This window comes from Miniopterus schreibersii (assembly GCF_964146895.1).
Source record: "Miniopterus schreibersii genome assembly, chromosome: 14".
Classification (NCBI taxonomy): Eukaryota; Metazoa; Chordata; class Mammalia; order Chiroptera; family Miniopteridae; genus Miniopterus; species Miniopterus schreibersii.
In genome coordinates, this window is record NC_138114.1 from 20050509 (window position 1) to 20068908 (window position 18400).

Here is an 18400-nt window from a genome sequence, read left to right on the forward strand (position 1 = left end):
GTCTTGGGCAGTGGGCCGGGCTGGAACTCTCCACCACCATTTATAAGTTTGGCAACTTGGACAACTCACTAAGCCTCTATGTGCCTCCATTTTCCTCAACTACAAAATAGTGATTTAGAACAGTGTGTATATTTACAGTGGAATGTTATTCAGCCTTAAAAAGGACAGAAATTCTCACACATGCTACAATATGGATGAACCATGAGGACATTATGCTAAGTAAAATAAGTCAGTTACAAAAAGGACACAGTATGATTCCACCTAGGGTCGTCAAACTCATAGAGACGGAAAGTAGAGGGTGGCTGCCAGAGGTCAGGGGCAGGGGTGGATGGGATGTGTTTGCTGAATGGATGTGAGGTTTCAGTCCGGGAAGATGAAAAAGTTCAGAAGATGGGTAATGATGATGGGTGCACAACAATGTGAATGTGCTTAATACCAAAAAACTGCACATTTAAAAATAAAGTGCTAAGTGTTACGTTACGTATACTTTACCACAGCTTAAAAATGATAAAAATATAACAAAACTAAAATAGTGTGTATCTCATGGAGACACTAAGTGAATTAAACAAAATCTTAATAAGTCTTTGGTGCCATTTTATTATTATTATTATTATTATTATTATTATTATTATTATTATTATTATTATTATTGTCGTGAGCCCTCTGGTTGACCTGCTATGCTGACCAGAGCTCTCTGTGCAGATTCAGGAGGCGCACCCTGCTTTATGCCTGGTTGATGTGAGCCTGTCAGAGGGGGAGAGCGCTCCCTGCTCCATGAGCTGGTGAATTGTGTGTCTATCCAAGAACCTCAAGAAAGACCTTGTGATATATGTTTCTAAATTATTATGAATAATGTATTAAAATTATTATCCTTGACATTCACCAATGTCAATTAAGTAAGTGTCCATTTGATAAAGTCCTTCTGAGAGTCTCATGTCAGGAAAGAAAAGCATTTTTTCTGATACACCAGCAAGCTTTCGTTCATCAGACAATAAACCCCACAATCCGCTGTGCTTCCTGTTTACCCTGGCTGCCCAGAAAGACACACATAACATTACTGCCTACGTGTCACAAGGGGCTGTCACTGGTCATGACCTCTTTCTACCTCTCCACTATGTGATTTGACCTCTCTTTTAACAGTACTCTTACGCACATGTCCCTTTATTGTATATTACCCTCAATTCTTTTGTGAACTTCAATCCAAAACCTAATAATGAAAAATGCAACATCATAAATAGAAAAATTAAATGGTTAAAATTCTCAGTCATGTGTCCCCAGCTGCCCTGACCTCAGGCCCCTACGTAAGATGAACAGTGTCTCAGAGGCACCTTGAGATCCCCCTGGTGGAGCAGGGCAGCCCCTGGGCTGGCTGTGAGTGTGGGGGGCTGTCTTACCTTATCGATGCCTGTCTGCCTGCAGGGAAAGGAGAAGGTGAAGCCCAGAGGCAGCTGGGCCCCCTTGAGGCCCATGTAGTCCAGGAAGTCTGCGATGCACTGCACGATGTGGTCAAACAGCTAGGGGAGAGGGCGGCGGTCACACCGGCTGGCAGGGCCCCCGGGGCGGCAGGCGGGCGCGTGGGAGCCCAGAACCCTCAGCCCGCCGCTTACCTCCTCGCCGGTGCCCTGCATGATCTCCAGGGGGATGGCGAAGATCTTATTGTACATTCGCACTGACCTCCGCCCACTTCTGATCTTCACCAGGAGGACTCGGAAGTTGGTTCCCCCCAGATCCAGGGCGAGAAAATTTCCTTTCTCTGCGGTGGAGAAAAGGGGCTCCGTGCCACCAGCATGCGCGGAGCAGGGGCTCGTGGAGGGGCATTGGGGGGGTGGGGAGCAGACTCAGAGCCACCCTCCAGGCTCAGGGCCAGAGGGGCAGAGGTCCCCGCAGTGTCAGAGTGCCTGGCAGGCACTCAGAGCCTGTCTGAGGTCAGCCTGCTTGTCCTGGCATCTGCTAAAGGCCACACCCGACACCTATGCGCCAGGAGCCTCTGAGGGTGAACCAGGCCAGGCTGCCCTGAGTGCAGGGGACTCTGGAAAGTGATTCCATCCTGTCTGTGTGGCTAGAGGAGCCGCTTACCCCCTGAAGAGAACGGCTCTTCCCATCCCCGCTCTCCCTCCCCGGATTCCCACACCCCACCTGACTAATAAGAAACCATATCGAGTTCAGCCCTCAGGGGCATCACGTATCTCACTTCTCCCGCATCGCAGGGCATCAGCCTGTTCTGTGAGGCCCCTCGCCCGGCTCTCTGCCTCACTCACCTTGCCGCAGCCACACTGATCATTTTGCTGTTCCTTGAATTTACCAAAGACATAACCCCAGCCGGTGCCCAGCCAGCTCTCTTTCCCCTCACCCTGCTCTATTTTTATTTACAGCACCTGTCTTACACGGCATCACACGGCCTTTGTTTAGTGTCTGCCAGCCCAACAGAACGTAAGCTCCACCAGGGTGGGGACTGTGTTTCCCTCACTGCTCTATCGCCATGACTAGAACAGAGCCTAGTCATGACGTATAGTAAGTGCCTAATAAAACTCTGAGGGATGAAGGCAGGAGGGTAAAAGGGATGAAGGAATGAATAATTGAACAACATCTTTACTGCTCTCAGTTTTTTCCCCATGTAGGCTCCAAGGTCATTGGCCCTGGAAAAGATCTTTGTTGTTGAGAGGTCCAAAGTACAGCTGTGTGACCTTAAGTATGTCACCTACCCTCTCTGAGTCTGTTTTGGCATCTATAAAATGGAGCTCATTCTCTCTTTATGTAACATACAGAGTGGTTGTGAGGATGGAAGAATGAAATGAAATGTTCACAAGCAAACTATAAGCTATAAAGCATTAGACGAAGGTCATCGTTTCTGGGTGCAGATCATGAGGTTCAAAGAGGTGGAGTAACTTGTCTAAAGAACCGACTCCACTGTGGAGTGGCTCCCCTCAGCTGAGCACAGAGGACCAGGGGTGGGATGGGGCTTGGAAAAGTCAGGGGCAGAAAGTGATGAGGGGAGAGCAAGAGAGCCAATCCTCGGGAGAGAAGAGAGGCGGAGAAGCCGGCAGGAAGCCAAGCCAGACAACTCCACGTGTCCAAATGGCAGCTCCCGGGGACGGCATCTGGGTCTTCTGTTTGCCAACAACATGGGGCACACTCCATGTTCTCAACGACACAGACACCCCCCCCCCCCAAGGGAGGTATTCTCTCCCTGCAAATGCCTTGGGTCAACCACGGAAAAAGGTGCAGAAGGATTACTGACCTACCGTACCCCCCACCCGCCATTACAGACGTGGATCCAAAGCTCTTAAAACAAAAAATCTAACTGGATGGTGGGGGTTTTGGGTGGCCCTTCAGAAAAGAGAGCTGTGCACGGCCCACCTGTGCCATCTGGCATCCCACAGACGTAGGTGGGCAGCATCTTGACTGTGGCCCGCAGGTGGGTGTCCCTCTTCAGCCCGTACTCGAGCTCAGCCCGCATCTTGTCCCGCACACCCACGAGTTGCTCTCGGGTCAGCCGGAACAAAGCCAGCACCCGGTCAATCTGCTTCCGCTGGGCCTGCACGCGGGAGGCCACCGCTGTCACCATGGCTGCCCCCTTGGTGCTGCCACTCTCGGACAGGAGGAAGCGGACGTCACAGTTCGGGACCAGTTTCCTCACCACCTTGTGCAGACGTTTTGGGTATCTGAGGGCAGGGGTGATGGCAAAATACATAAGTCATACAGGCCCAGGCTCAGCCAATGGCACAGGCACGGGGTAGCAGTGGGCCGGGTCCTGGGAGCCCTGCTGGGCCTGGGCTCACTCCTTTGGTTGCCAGATGGTAGGGGGCAGGGGGTGACTGGGGGAGGGACTGGGCAGCTAGCGCAGTGGAAAGGACACTTGAGAGACTCAAGGAAGTGGCTATTTTACCATTAATGTTTCAGCTAGCAGGGCATGTCCGAGCATAACGTATTGGCCAAACATCGTCTCTGCCCAAAGGGGAAGTTTCTTTCCCCAGCTCTTTCAGGTGTACCCACCCGGCTTCCAGTACCTCCTCTACTAGCCAGTGAGGCTTCTGCACTCCCTCCTTCTGGGAAATCTCATTTCCACATGTTCCCCTACCAGCATCCTTCATGTGAACTTGGCAATCGCTGTCATCCCGATTTTCCCCCATCTATAACTGGGTGTATTTTTCTAATCTTACCACATAGTAGGTATTCAATGGTAATGGATAGATAGATGGATGGATAGAGGGATGGCCAGACGGCTAAACACAGAAATGGATGGCCTTGCTAGTCAGGCAACTGCTTCTTTAAGAATGACCCCCCACCCCAAAGCAGCCCAGCCAGCTAGCTGGATGCAGGCTCTGAATTCTGCCTTCCCCTGAACCCTCAGAACGGGGACTCGTCGGCAGGGTGGCCGGCAGGCGGCACTCACTGAGGGTGTATCTTGTAGAGCGTGCCGTCCATGCCCACCGTGGTCCGCAGCCGCGCCAGCTTCTTATTCTCCCGGAGACGCGTCAGGATGGCTGCCAGGGCCGCTGCGCAGAGGTTGGCTGAGCGGAAGGAGACGATGGTGCAGACGTGCTGGACCGCGACGCAGTCGGCCTCTGAAGGCTCCAGGCCCAGGTCGGTGAGGATCTCTCTTGTATTGGCAAGGCCTTCTTTATACCTGGCCAGGGGACAGGAATGACAGAACCACCCTTTTCCATCCCATGGGAGGCCCCCTCGGAGAGCCAGCTTTCTCACCTCTCAGGATGTGAAAATAAACAGGCCGGCACATAGTGATATAATAACAATATCAAAAATGATCCTAGGAGCTACCATTTATTGAGCACTCGCTATATGCCAGACACTTGTCTAAGGATTTGACATGTGTTAACTCCATGCTCACAACACTCCTGGGGGAAATTTTGTCATTACCCTGTTGTTCAGAAGAGAGACCTGAGGCACAGAGAAGGTAAGTAAATTGTCCACAGTCACACAGCTAGTAAGTGTAAGGGCCAGGATTTGAACACAGGTAGTTAGATTACAGAGTCCATCCTTTTAACTACTTTGTACTATACTTCCTTTCACTGAAACTCAGTCCCTGCCAAACTCTGTACAAATACAGACTCTGGGAGTCACATGCCACTTCGCTGAGCTCAGAATCTAAACTAATTACAAAGCTCAGGGCAATGCCAGGGTTTCTAAGCTGGAGGAACAAGACCCTGAGTTGACTGGGACCTGGCCCCCTTGCACGGACCTGTGTATGAGGCCTCAGATCACCAAAGCCAAAGTCATTCCCCAACAGTACCAGGTAGAGAAAACTCTTGCTAACTCAGGAGTTATTAATTTGGATTACATGCTTGGGCTTTTCTGGGTCCAAAGATGCCCTGATATTATAGGTAAAATTGTATGCAAATGTACCCTTTGGGAATAAAGGGTCCGGAACTTGAATTAGATCCTCAAAGGGGTTTGTGACCCTAAAAACTGTATATATCACCACTTTAGGGAGGCAGAAGGCAACAAACATGAGGAGTGCGTAGACCTCCGTCAACAGAATCCCAGGCTGATGGAACCAACCAGAAGCCACATGGGAGTGACGTCAGGCATTGCTAACCCACCTCATGTTGTGAGAGGTCTAAAGTCACCCTGAGGAAGAAGGACGATCTGGTCCCTTCTGTAGCAACCTCATGAGAAGACCACACGCCTTGGCTGCCCACCCTAAACTAACCCTCTGCGGTCAAGGTGGGGGGACGCAGCCAGCAGCTTACTTCTCCATGGCAGCCACATGCCGCGTTTCAATCTTGCCCTTAGTGTGGAGACTGGAGGACCTCTTGCCGCCAAACAGGAGGCCTGCCTTGGTCATCTTCACCAAGATGAGCCTGACCAGTTCGCCGAGGTACAGGCCGCTGATCATCTTCTCAAACCTACAATTTGGTGAACAGGTCAGTGGCAGAAAACCCTGTGGTTGTGCAGCATCCTTTCCCAAAGCCAGGAGCATGAGCAATGGAGGGACTGTTCCACAGATCAAGAGGCCTGGGAAGGGATCACACCAGGCGCTGTGTGACTAGGCCTCCAAGGAAGCAGGGTGTCGGGGAGCACTGGAAACACAAATGAGGAGTTTGGCCGATTCCTGCTTCCGCTGCTGCGCTGGCCTGGCCTGTGGCCACTCATCCAAATGCACCCAGAGGTCAAGTCCCGTCATCTGGCCCACAGCTGAATCTCCCCTGCCTCACACACATGTGCTCCGGAGATATGGACTGAATTGGAATTAGGGTTATGACAAATCCATGTCCTTGGCCTCACTTTCCTCACCTGCCCCGTGAAACTGAAATGCAAACCTGGCCTCATAACTCACTGTGACGACTAACGAGTCACAACTAAAAAGCCTCCTGGGCATCACATGTCCCCGAGTGACCAGGTATCCCGCGGTGCCATGCCCAGATTAGAGCACCAGGGTACTCACAGTTGCTTCCCCGGGTTGAGAGAGCCCAGGTCCAGGTCGCGGTCAAACTCCGTGCGGATGTCTTCCAGGGCGCCATCGTCCCCAAAGGCCCCCCACTCGGTGCTGATGCACATCCGCCCCTCGTCGCCTTCCACCAGGTCAATGTTGCTCATGTCCTCCATGTAGCACGCGTTGGTGCCAGTGCCTGAACGAGGGACCAGAGAGAAGATGCAGAGACGAAGGGCTCCGGGCTGGGCAAAGCAGAGAGGCCGCTGGGCTGCCCGGGCTCTCTGAGGGCACCAGAGCGCTTTGGATCCACCGGCCCGTTCTCGAAGAGGCCAGCAGCCTGGGCAAGCCCGGGCACATGGAAATGAAGGCAACGTGTCAAGTCTGTACTTCTCAGGGCGTCAATGGGCTGCTGTTACAATGAAGTCAATTGTGAACACGTCCCTAATGAATATGTATGAAAGCTGGCAAAGCACACTTACAAAGAGAAGTTAACCTAACTTTATATATTTTTTAAAGAATTACCAACCCACAGTAATTTTAAAAAGCCTTTCCCTAAGCTATTTAACCTCTTTTCTATTTGATAATAAAAATATTCTTTATTCATGACCTGCCACAAATTGTTCCCAGCATAAGACACATCCTTACCTTTGACAGTGATTAGCTATCACATAAGAAAGCAAAATTTCATTGTTCCAACATAGAATCTCTCCGAGGAAGTGCCTCCCACACCCAAGCATTGGGGTGTGAGTGGAAATGTTTCAAAATTAAATACAGGTGGTGGTTACAAAACTGTAAATTTACTAAAATATGTTGAATTGTACTAAAATGAGAAAATTTTTATGCCTCAATAAAGCTGCTTTTTTTTTTTTTTTTTTTTTTAAAGCATCTTTCCTGGCTGATCTTCTGGTCTAAGGATTTTAAAGCCAACATGAGAAATAAGAATGCACAGAAGCAAAATGTAATACAATATTTGGGAAAAGCTTTCTCAGGAAAGCATGGGCAATGTTCAGGCGTGGCACCGATCCTAAACATCATCACTGTGTGGGGCTACCTGACACAGTCGCTAAGACAGACACAGTGGCCAGCAGCCGAAGCCGTGGCTGGCATGTGCCCGTCCATGCGGAGGTGTGGGGCTCCAGAAACAGGAGGCAGATCAAGCCCCTCAGGTGTCAGTATCCTGACCTTTGGGAAAGCCAGGCTGTGGCCAATGTAGTTGGAAAGAAAAAGCAACTCAGAAAACTTTTCCCAGTAGTGGTAAAGGGATGGGGAGCTGGGAGGACATAGTCAAGAACAGCCTATAGGCCTGGCTGGCATGGCTCAAGGGTTGAGCATCGACCTAGGATCCAGGAGATCATGGTTCAATTCCCGGTCAGGGCACATGCCTGGGTTTCGGGCCCGAGTCCCAGTGTGGGGCGTGCAGGAGGCAGCTGATCAATGACTCTCTCATCATTGTTTCTCTCTCTCTCTTCCTCTCCCTTCTTCTCTCTGAAATCAATAAAGATGTATTTAAAAAAAAAGAAAAAAAAGAACAGCCTATAAATCCAATCTATTGGACTTCAATTGACCCCCAAACTGCCTTCTCCTGGACCCTCCAGCAGAGTCCCTCCCAGCTCGGGGACCCACCCACTGGACGCCTCCACTGCACTGCAACCTCCCTGGTGCAGGCCTCCACCACGTCTCACCCACACAGTGCAACGGTCTCTTGGCTGTCACCTTACTTCCACTATTGCCCCCAAAGGTCAGTTCTCGACACAGCAGCCCAAATCAACTTTTAAAAACTACACAGCCCCTTTACCCATCCCCCACCCAAAGTCTCCCTTGGTAGACAGAACCTAAGCCAAAGACCTTCTGCCACTGTATCTGTCCTGTGCAATCTGTCCAGTCTCGTCCCCTCCACTCTCTCTAACCTAAGTACCTTACTAGTCTCAGCCTCCACTCACTTTGACTCAGCCCCCATTCAGCCTTTCAGGGTGCTTCCTCGAGCACCCAGACTCATTCCCACCTCAGAGGCCACCGCCGTCCCCTTTCCTTTGCCAGTTACTCGCCTCCTGATCTCCACTTTGCTCCCTCCTCCTCGTTGCTGAGGTCCCTGCTCAGATGCACGCCTCGGAGTCCTGCCCTGACCGCCCACCACACTCACTCTCGGTCACATCACCCTGCTCCATCTTCCTCATCACAGTCACCACCACCTGAAATCATCAGGCCTTTGCTTGCCCTTCACCTGCCTCCCCACTGAAAGCTCCTCGAGCACAGGAACCCTGAGTACTAACTCCTCGCTGAGCACCCAGTGCAGAGACAGGGCCTGACACCCGGTAGGCACCTAGTAAATGCTTGTTGAGTGAATGAATGACGTGTGCACCAGCTTTTCATCTTCCTCTGTGGTTTCTCCTAAACAGAAAGCGCCAATGCCCTTCCCACAGAATTTACTCTGAGTTTTTGCTGAAAATAAGCTCCAGACCAGCCCGGTTCCCGCATCCCCCAAAAAGCAAGTCAAATTGAGTTACCAATGATGACACCAACTTCACAGGCAGGATCATCATAGGCACATGTCATCATGGTTCCCACGGTGTCATTGACCAAGGCCAGGATGTCCACATCGATGTCCTGTCAGAACACAAGCCCCGGAGGGCATCAGTGGGTAGGAGGGGCACTACCCCTCCATCTGTCCCCACAGAGAAAGTAAAAGCAGTGAAGGTGGCTGGGTGAGAAAGTCACCAGGTCCCGCCTACAGGGCCCGCCTGAAAGAAGCAAGGCTTTGCCAAGGTTCAGGGGTCCAGGGGAGAGAAAGAGCAGTTGGGGGATCAAGGGGGAACCCATGCTCCTGCTTTATGGCCGAAGGCCTCTGTGCAGTGGAAGTAGGAGAGAGCCCGCCAGGGCTCCAGCCCTGTCTCAGGGACCCCGAGGAAAGCATGTTTGGCCTGGAAGCAGTGGTGTCTTCAGGAGAAGACACGTCCTCACTTGTGGGGACATCTTAGCCAGCTTCAGCCACGTCCTCTCCACGGCCAGCACCATGGGATTCCCACCCGGGTTTCCCATTCTGCCAAGTCAACCCGGGTTACTGCACCATGGTTCCCCAAGGTTTGGGGGGAGTATTTTAAAGTAAAATGAAAACAATAAGAGCAAAACAAAGACTACCTGAGAATACGATTGCAGCTTTAAAGAGGAAAAAAGGACTGGAAGGGTACACACCAGAATAGTCCTCTGCTGTCAGGGTGACAGTTAATCTGGATGTATTTGTGTACCAGCAAGGAGCATGTCTTACTTTTGCAATTACTTAGATTATAAAACTTATTCGACAAATAGAGATATTCAATGAACAGAGAGTGGAAAGTGGAATAGAGAGCCAGGCTGGAAAGAAAGTGATCTTTTGAGCCACTGTGAGGAGAGGTGGGGGCTGGAGCATTACACACAGCATGCGGGCTAACCAGGACCCCCGAAGAGGCTGTGGCCTCTGGGGAGGCCCCGGGGGAGTGCGGCCCACCTTTCAACAGTAACCAGAACAAGCTCCACATACCAAGGCCCACCAGTGGGTCTATCCAACTGCAACTGGACTACAGTGAGACTGCCTCGAGAGCAATTCCTCTTCTGATCCCCCTTCCAGGGCAGGCACAGTGTGACACCCGTCCCCAGAAGAAAGCTCCTCAGGCTGAGACGGATTCCTCACCTCGTGTTTTCTTATGGCTTTCTTTAGACAGCTCACTACATCTGTGTCCTGAACTCCCCGGGCCTTAAACTTCTTGGTCCATGAAAGCAGGAGTCCCTGGGGGAAGAATTCAGATCCAGTCAAAAAAAGAAGTGCTCAGTCCTGAAAATGAGCTGCGGGAATTTTATGCTTAAAGTACAACCTCATGTATTCTCTTCTTTAAGCTGAATCTTTCAGTATTTCTTCAAAGGCCTTTTCTAATATGTAAACATCTTTATTATTCCCGTCTGAACAGTTTGGACATTACACATAGTGACAGAAAGAACAATTGCTGAAGAGTCAGAACACTTGGGTTCACAAGACACAGGGCAAGTCATTTAACCTCTTTGACCTCAGTTTACTCACCTGTAGAATAGAAACATCACTTCCCTGCCTGTCACAGCAATGCTCTGATGGAAATGCCTACTGTGTGGTAGACACATATTATATGTGCAGGATGTATGGTGTGTCAGCTCCACAAAACAGAACTAACATGGTGTTGCCTTATAGAACTCCCTTAGGAACTTAATTTCAATTTAGAAAAAATGGTTCTCAATTTGCATTATCAATTATTTGCTTAAAATTAGTGTTTCCCGAGTTTGTGTCTAAACTAGCAAATAATTACGGAATTTTTCAGGCTGGATGAGATCTTGGAGATTGAGATTTAGAGAAGGCCACACAGTCAAGAGTAGCTGAGCCCAAACTCACAAACACCCTGACCACATCTTCCCAATCCCCTCAGTTTGTGGGTAAAGAAGCTGAGATTTAGAGAGGAAGGAAAGCACTCTAGGTCTCACAGGGAGTGAGGGGCAGAGCTCACCTGAAACACAGGGGTCTGACTGCTGACGGGCGACCAGACTTTTCCCTACACCACAGCACCACCTAGCGGCCACTCTCCCTAACTTCTGCCATCACAGGCATAAACTGAGCAATTGGCTGTTCAGGTGTGCAAGTTTGGTTTTCAAAGTCAAATTAACTCTCACAGAGCTTGAAAATTGTCTTCCTTCTTCCTGGGGTCTCTGTTCCTGAGCTCAAATGAGACATGTTGCACTATTTGGTGAATCCAGTCTCTAGGCCTGATTCCTGACTCTTCTTTCCACTTCCTCTACTGACTCCAGGTCCTCTACTCTTTTAGCCAGAAAGAGATGACACTTCAGAGCAAAGCTCCCCCTGGCCTCTTCTAACAGTCCCTGAAACCTTCTTCATACTTTTTTTTTTAATTCTCACCCAAGGACATTTTTCTTCATCAATTTCTAGAGAGAGTGGAAGGGAGGAAGGGTGAGGGGAGGAATGGAGGGAGGGAGGGAGGGGGAGAGAGAAAGAGAGAGAGAGAGAAATGTCATGTAAGAGACACATCCATCTGTTGTTTCCCGCATGTGCCTGGACCATGGCAGAGAACCTGCTACCGCAATACATGCCCTTGACCAGGCATCAAACCTGGGAGCCTTTGATCTGCAGGCCAATGCTCTAACCACTAAGCCAAACCTGCAGGGCCCATCCCTTTCTTTATAAAATAGCAAAAAAGTAAACTTCAGTCCATCTCCTGTATAGAGAGATGAGATGATGGCAAATTCTCATTTAATGGAATCAAGAAAATGATAGATTATATCTTTCAATTGTCAAATAGCTATCGGGCTCCTGGAAATACAAGACATTGTGCTAGAGACCCTGGGGGTGGAGAGAAAGAACAACATAAAGCAGTGCCTGCCATCCAGAAGCATCTGCTGAACTGGGAACAAGGTACAAAAGCTGGAAGAGACAAGTCCCACAGGGACAGTCGCCCTCATCCTGCAGCAACCACAGGTGCACCAGGCACAGTGTTGGGAGTGGAAAATATTTTGCCTGAGCTTTACCCGGGCCCAGCAAGTAAATACTACTAACCATGTTTTACAGATGAGAAAGCAAGGAAAGAAGTTATGTAACTGCCCAGGAGACACAACTTTTCTAAACAATGATCCAAAGCCGGGTCTTTGAAACGTGAAAACTCATTTCCTTTCCACTTTCTGACACCCATAAGTCAACAATATCTAGCACATCCCAGGGCGGTCCATGATGTCAAGGTGGTCCATGAATGACTGTCAGCTGGGTGTCACGACCAGTACGTGCGGTAGGAGGTCCTGGGCCTCCACCCCAGATAAGCGTGGCCTGGGAAGACCTGGCTCTTGACCGTAGCCCCTAGCCCCAGAAAGCTTATTACCCTTTTATATGGACTTTTATTTATTTTCATATATTTACATAAAATTGGGTTTGACAGCTCCGTTAAATTGAAAAGCTGAGGCATGTAGAGATGAATTACATGAGCCCCAGCTGGCTGGCTAGTGGAGCAGCAGAGCCTGTACATCCCAGGTGTGGTGTCTGCTCAGCAACACTGTCACCCTAGTGACCCCCACCTTGGTCTTCCTCCCAGGGGCTCTCTGTAGAGGAGAGATTCCCGGAGCCTCCCCACTCGTATCTAGTCGGCTGTCAGTTGGTCCTCAGACCAGCAGCACCCTGATTAGAAATGCAAATCTAAGGCCCCCCCACCGATGAAGAAACCCCCATGGGGCCCAGAAACCTGAGTTTAACAAGCCCTCCAGCAGATTCTGACACAACCGAGGTCTGAGACTCATTGAGCTAGGGGGTGGCAAGCACCCCACTCTCTCACGCTGTGCCCATGTGCAGTCAAGGCAGCCACGTCAACCAGCTCTCTGCCTCACGTTCCCACTTCATCATTTACAAGAAGAAAAGAAACAAGCCAGGAAAGTCCTGCTGATCCCCCGTTTCCGACCTGACTCCTACACATTCCCGAGCCCCAAACTCCATCCAAATCCTGCCCAGCTTCTTCCCTCCCCGGCACCCCCTTACCTCTTCCAGTTTAGTCTGCCTGCAGGGGAAAGAGAAGGTTAGGCCAAGGGGCAACTTCTTGTTCTTCAGCCCTTTGGTCTTCATGAAATCTGCCAGGCAGTCAGCTACGTATTCAAACAGCTGCGGAGGAGAGAGAGCACAGGACACGGGACTAGAGCACGGCCACTCACAAGCCAGGCGCCACGGCCTTCCCTCCCCTCCGCACAGCCCCTGCCCTGGTACCTCTGAGCCGTTCCCCCGGATAATTTCATTGGGTGTTGGGTAGAACTGACTCTCCATCTGGACGTTTTGTTTCCCATCTTCAGAGACTTGTACCTTCGAGACTCGAAACTTAGATCCTCCAAGATCCAGGGAAAGAAACTCCCCATTTTCTATTTAAAAAATAAAAAGCAGTTATCAGTTGTTGAGTATATGAATGAGAACATATAACACCACCCAGCCCAGGGCAAGACAGATGCTCTTAATAAAAAGGGGAAATGACCCACAAGTTGGGGCAAGGCAGCCCACCCTAACGACTTCCACTCGGGATGCAGACAGAATCCCTGCCCAGGACCCCCGCCAGCGTCAGATGTGGGATGAGAGCTCAGCTGTGCAAACCCTCGACCAACAAGCCTTTCTATAGAATTGTCTGGCCCTGAGCAGTGGCTACATGCACCAGGCATGTGTCATGATGTATGCCCAAAGCACATGTAAGTGAAACGCCATGCCCACAGATCCAGGCCCCCAAGTGTTCTTCTTTTGAACCATGTGGCCCCAGATGCACCTGCATGGATCTAGGGGGCCTAGGGGTCTGCCTGGAGGAAGAGGCCAAGAAAAGAGGCAGCTGAGGTTAGACCTACAGAATCACAATCACCTTCACAATCAGGTGATGGGCACGTCCCTCATGACCGGTAAAGGAGAGGCACACTGGTAACAACACTTTGAAGGCACTTTGTAAGAACAGTAACTGTAGCTCCCTGACTGAAACACTGGGAGGAAGCTCCTCTCGGGTAGGTTCGGATGAAAGGAGCAGAAACTACAGAGTGGGTGAACTCACAAGGATTTCTCTGGAAACTGTATACATTTCTGAAATGGAGGCCCAAAGGGATTAGCAGAGTCCTATCTGTTGGTTAGTAATCATGAAATTACACCACCAGCTCACAAGAGTTACTGTGGACTTGAGACAACATTTTGGAGATTTTAAAGCACTCCTTCCACATAACCTCATCTGATCCAGGACCCTGAAATTGGTAGGCCAACTGGCCACAGCCCTTTTACTGATGAGGACAGGAGTGCAGTGGTCCTGGGACTTACCAAGGCCTCTGGGCTCAGGAACCTCACTGCACCAGAGTCACTGGTAAGGTTTATTGTGTGACAAGAGGATCTGAGGAGACCGTAGAAAGCAGGTGGTGTCTCCTGAGGAGGGAGTTTCTAAAACTTGGTCAGTTTTTCTTCTAAACCTCCCTAAAGCAGCCAGGACCAGGAAGGCACGTCAGGCAGGGCAGCCTCCAGACCACCAGAGGCCACTTTCTGATGCTCCTGGGGACACACCTCTGCAGAAGGTGCAGCAGCACAGGAAGCCAGGGGGACTTTGCCCTGTGCCTCCCTACACACACACACCCCATGACTCAGACACTTCGTCTGAGTAGCTGGATGACCCGTCAAGGACTACAGTCCCCTCAGCACTCTCAGCACAGTATGGGGGATAGGGCAAGGTTTCAAAGCAGGACTGTCTCTTCCAAGGCTTATGTTCCTCCGGGGTGGTGCATTGCCCACCCTACGCACCCACCCACCTGCAAGGGAACAGGTCTTTCTCATCACAGTTCCCAGGGGACTCTTAAATGGCAGAGCCAAACTACCTTGACCCAAGCATTATCCCAAAGGGGCCCAGAACCCGGCTAATCCAATCAGAGGCCCCTGAGAACCTCCTAAACTTCAATCCTTGCTCCTTCAAGATCCCCAAAGCCCCTGCTGGAGCTAGGTTGGAGACTGGGACCCTGACATTAGGGAAACCCCTTGGTCCTCAGTACTCTCATCTGACCTGGAGATAACAGTGACAGCATGGGGGTCCTATGGGGATTGTGTGAGTCCCTAGCACCCCATGACCACAGGAGGTGCCTGGTAGACTTTTACTCCTACGGCTTTTCCCAGAGGCTGAGAATGGAGGAGTGTATGGAACCTCAAAGATTCCTTCTAGAAGTCTCTAGACTGGCAAGCAAAATAACGGTCTCCCAGAGGTGCCTACATCCTAATCCTCAGATCCCGTGAATATGTTAGCATGGTGAGAGGGAATTAAGGTTGCAGACGGAATCAAAACTGCTCATCGGTTGAGCTCGAAGTTGGGAGATTGTCATGGGTTATCTGAGTGGTGTAATCACAGGGTCTTTACATGAGGACGAGACGAAAGGGCGAGAGTCAGAGGCATATTTGAAGATGCTACACCGCCGGCTTGGAGATGGAAAGAGGCTCGAGCCAAAGAATGTGGGCAGCTTCCTGACACCCAAGAAGGCAAGGAACAGGCGCCCCCTGCAGAGCCTCCAGGAGGCGCGGCCCTCCCCACACCTTGATTACAGCCCTTGAGACCCACGTGCACTCCTGACCTCCACAGCTGTAAGAAAATAAATTTGTGTTGTTTTAAGCTGCTAAACTTGTGGTAACTTATTACAGCGGCAATAGAAAATTAATACATAGGCCAACTTTCTCATTTTACAGATAAAGAAACTAAGACTATACATCTTGCCAGAAGTCACTGAGGAATGGCAGAGCCCGTGTTTCTTGAATATTATCATTTAATATTTTTTCTACTATATCATACTATCTTCCATTACTTACTATTAGCCTAGACTCTAGATACCTAGGAGTGAAATGCCATTTATTATACATTCAACAAACATTTCAGGGCCTAGTATGCACCAGGCACTATGCTGGGTGATCAGAACACTGGGGAGGCTCTCAGACTCAGCAGGGCCATGGGCGCTCTGGCAAGCACCGAATCCAGCATGGGATGCTTCCCAGATGGAGGCAGTGATCTCTACAAGGAGACCAAAAAGCATGTTGGTACCCACCAGGGGAAGAATGTTGAGATGTTCCAGCAGGAAAGGGAACAGAATGTGTGGGGCCAAAGTGGGCAGAGAGAAAGTACGATACACTTCAACTTGGGTTCAAAGCTTTTGGTATTAAGTATGACTAAAGCACAGAGAACTGGAGGTGGGGGTGATGTGGAGAGAGGGCTGGAGAGGTAAGCCAAGGTACAGGAGCAAACTTCAGGTACCCATCAGCCAAGAAGAAGCCGGGGGGATCAGAGTCCCTGGCAGCCCCCAGCCCCACTCACCTGAGCCGTCCGGAATGGCCCTGACAAAGGTGGGCAGCATCTTCACTGAGGCTGTGGGGTTGGTATCCTTCCCCAGGCCCCTCTGCATTTCATCCTGGAACCGAGTCATGATGTCCAACAGGGTCTCATCAGAGAGCCTCATGTGATACAGGAACCTGTCCACCTGGAAAGACACCGGGGTGACCAGGTTGGCCATTGGGCACGTGCCCCCCAGTGGAGCTGTAAATCCCCACGCCCATGGTGAAGCTGCGTGGAGACAGCTTTGTGATGCAGATCCTAAAGTTTCCTTGCCTGACCCCTCATCAAGCTGGGGACAAGGTGGGGAGCTGAAAGAACAGAATGGAAACGAAAGGCTGGGGGAGGTGGGATTTATTCTTCCAAAGGGCAAACTTTGAGGGAAAATGATTTCCCCATTTTTCTGATGGGGCAATGGAGGGGCAAAAACCAAGAAAGATTCGAGGTTTCTAATCCCAAGTTCAGAGCCCTCACTATTGTCCCATTGCCTCTCCACTGGAAAAGACCAGCTATAGCTAGAATCTGAGATTCCTAAACATGGAAGTTTTCTTTTTGCCAATCATGGCAATATACTGCATATCCAAACATGTTTCCCTTTGTTTATGGACTACTAGGAAGCTCAGAGCTAAATTCTGTTTCCAACTACAGTCTCTAAAATCTAATCCTTCAGCCCAGCCAGGCATGGCTCAATGGTTGAGTGTCAACCTAGGATCCAGGCGATCGGGGTTCGGTTCCCAGTCAGGGCACATGCCCGGGTTGAGGGCTTGATCCCCAGTTGGGGGTGGTGGTGCAGGAGGCAGCCAATTAATGACTCTCTCATTGTTGATGTTTCTATCTCTCTCCCTCCCTCTCCTTTCCTCTCTCTGAAATCAATAAAGGTCTATTTAAAAAAAAAAAAAATCTAATCCTTCAAATCTCCATTTTAACTGAGGTTATTCTAATTAAGATGAAGTTTAATTTCTAAAGCCAGCCCAAATTGCTATTGGAAATGAGTGGATGCCACTCAGGTAACCAGGAAATAGGATCACATGACCCAATGGAGGGAAGTTATAAAGATCACCATGGTTCTTTTCAGTGCACTTGAAGGTAATAATGTCACATCAAGAATGGCAGAACAGCCTCCTCCCCTATGCTAATCATTTGGTGGCAGCAACCTGGATTCCCAGGGCTCACTAGGATGGATTATTGACCGGGGCAGGAAGAGGGATAGTGGCATAGGTGCCCTGCATTTGCCACCCCTACTTTGTATACTGAGTGGCCTCTCTCCATCCAGGGCACAAGACTTGGTCCCAACGGCTCTCCCACACTTTTTTTTCTCTCCTCACCCAAGGATATTTTTTCCATTGCTTTTCAGAGAGTGGAAGGGGGAGAGAGGGAGAGAGAAAGAGAGAGAGAGAGAGAGAGAGAGAGAGACACCGATGTGAGAGAGACGCATCGATTGGTTGCCTCGAGCACACACCCTGACCAGAGCCAGGGATCAAGCCAGCAACCAAGGTGCATGCCCTTGGCCGGAACCAAACCCGGGGCCCTTCAGGCCATGGGCAGGCGCTCTAACCACTGAGCCAGACAGGGAGGTAGGGCCCTCCCACACTTTCATCTAAGGGTAAGTACATGCTTGCCATCTACAAAGTGCTTTCATGTATGTCACCTCATCTAATCTCTATGACACCCCTGCCCCTATCGAGAGATAAGGACTCCAAGGTTCAGAGTCACTGAGCAGCATCGGGAGAGCTGGAGGTCAGGGGCAGCACTGGAACTCTAGTGCAGTCTCCACAGTCCTCACCACATGGCCTAGTTTTGCTTCACAATTTCGTGCAGGACCCACAACCCCAACAGACAAATTATACCAAAAGTGTAAGAGCCATGTGACCTTCATCATAGGACTGGTGCCCAACCATCAGCCAGGCCCAGAGGGCAGGTGGGCATCCCAGCTCAATCAAGGCCAATTCAGAGACCCAAGCCAGTGAAACAGCCCATGGCTCCAGGGACTGGGGGCCAAAGAGAGGCCAGAAAACCATCAGAGGGCCATTAACAGAACAGGACAATTGGGCTTTCAGCGTGTTTGAGAAGATAGGACAGAACCAGGTCACGCTTCATTAAGGACTTTCATTCACCCTGAGTTTGTTAAGGACTAATTGGTTGGCACTGCCACACA

At 50.3% G+C, this 18400-nt stretch overlaps 1 protein-coding gene and 1 pseudogene across 2 annotated transcripts in view; one reads left to right on the forward strand and one right to left on the reverse strand.

Moving 5' to 3' along the window:
- LOC308567311 (small ribosomal subunit protein uS2-like) overlaps positions 1-18400 on the forward strand; it is a 558798-nt pseudogene that overhangs the window by 212207 nt on the left and 328191 nt on the right. The window lies entirely within an intron of this gene.
- HKDC1 (hexokinase domain containing 1) overlaps positions 1-18400 on the reverse strand; it is a 35196-nt gene that overhangs the window by 13785 nt on the left and 3011 nt on the right. Inside the window, exons 2-12 of the mRNA XM_081158595.1 lie at positions 16231-16393; positions 13143-13291; positions 12921-13040; positions 10059-10154; positions 8899-8998; positions 6407-6590; positions 5712-5867; positions 4394-4627; positions 3358-3662; positions 1608-1753; positions 1395-1514 (exon numbers count right to left, since the gene is read on the reverse strand). Of these exons, the coding sequence (XP_081014721.1) occupies positions 1395-1514; positions 1608-1753; positions 3358-3662; positions 4394-4627; positions 5712-5867; positions 6407-6590; positions 8899-8998; positions 10059-10154; positions 12921-13040; positions 13143-13291; positions 16231-16393 (1773 nt within the window). The remainder of the gene's footprint in view (positions 1-1394; positions 1515-1607; positions 1754-3357; positions 3663-4393; positions 4628-5711; positions 5868-6406; positions 6591-8898; positions 8999-10058; positions 10155-12920; positions 13041-13142; positions 13292-16230; positions 16394-18400) is intronic.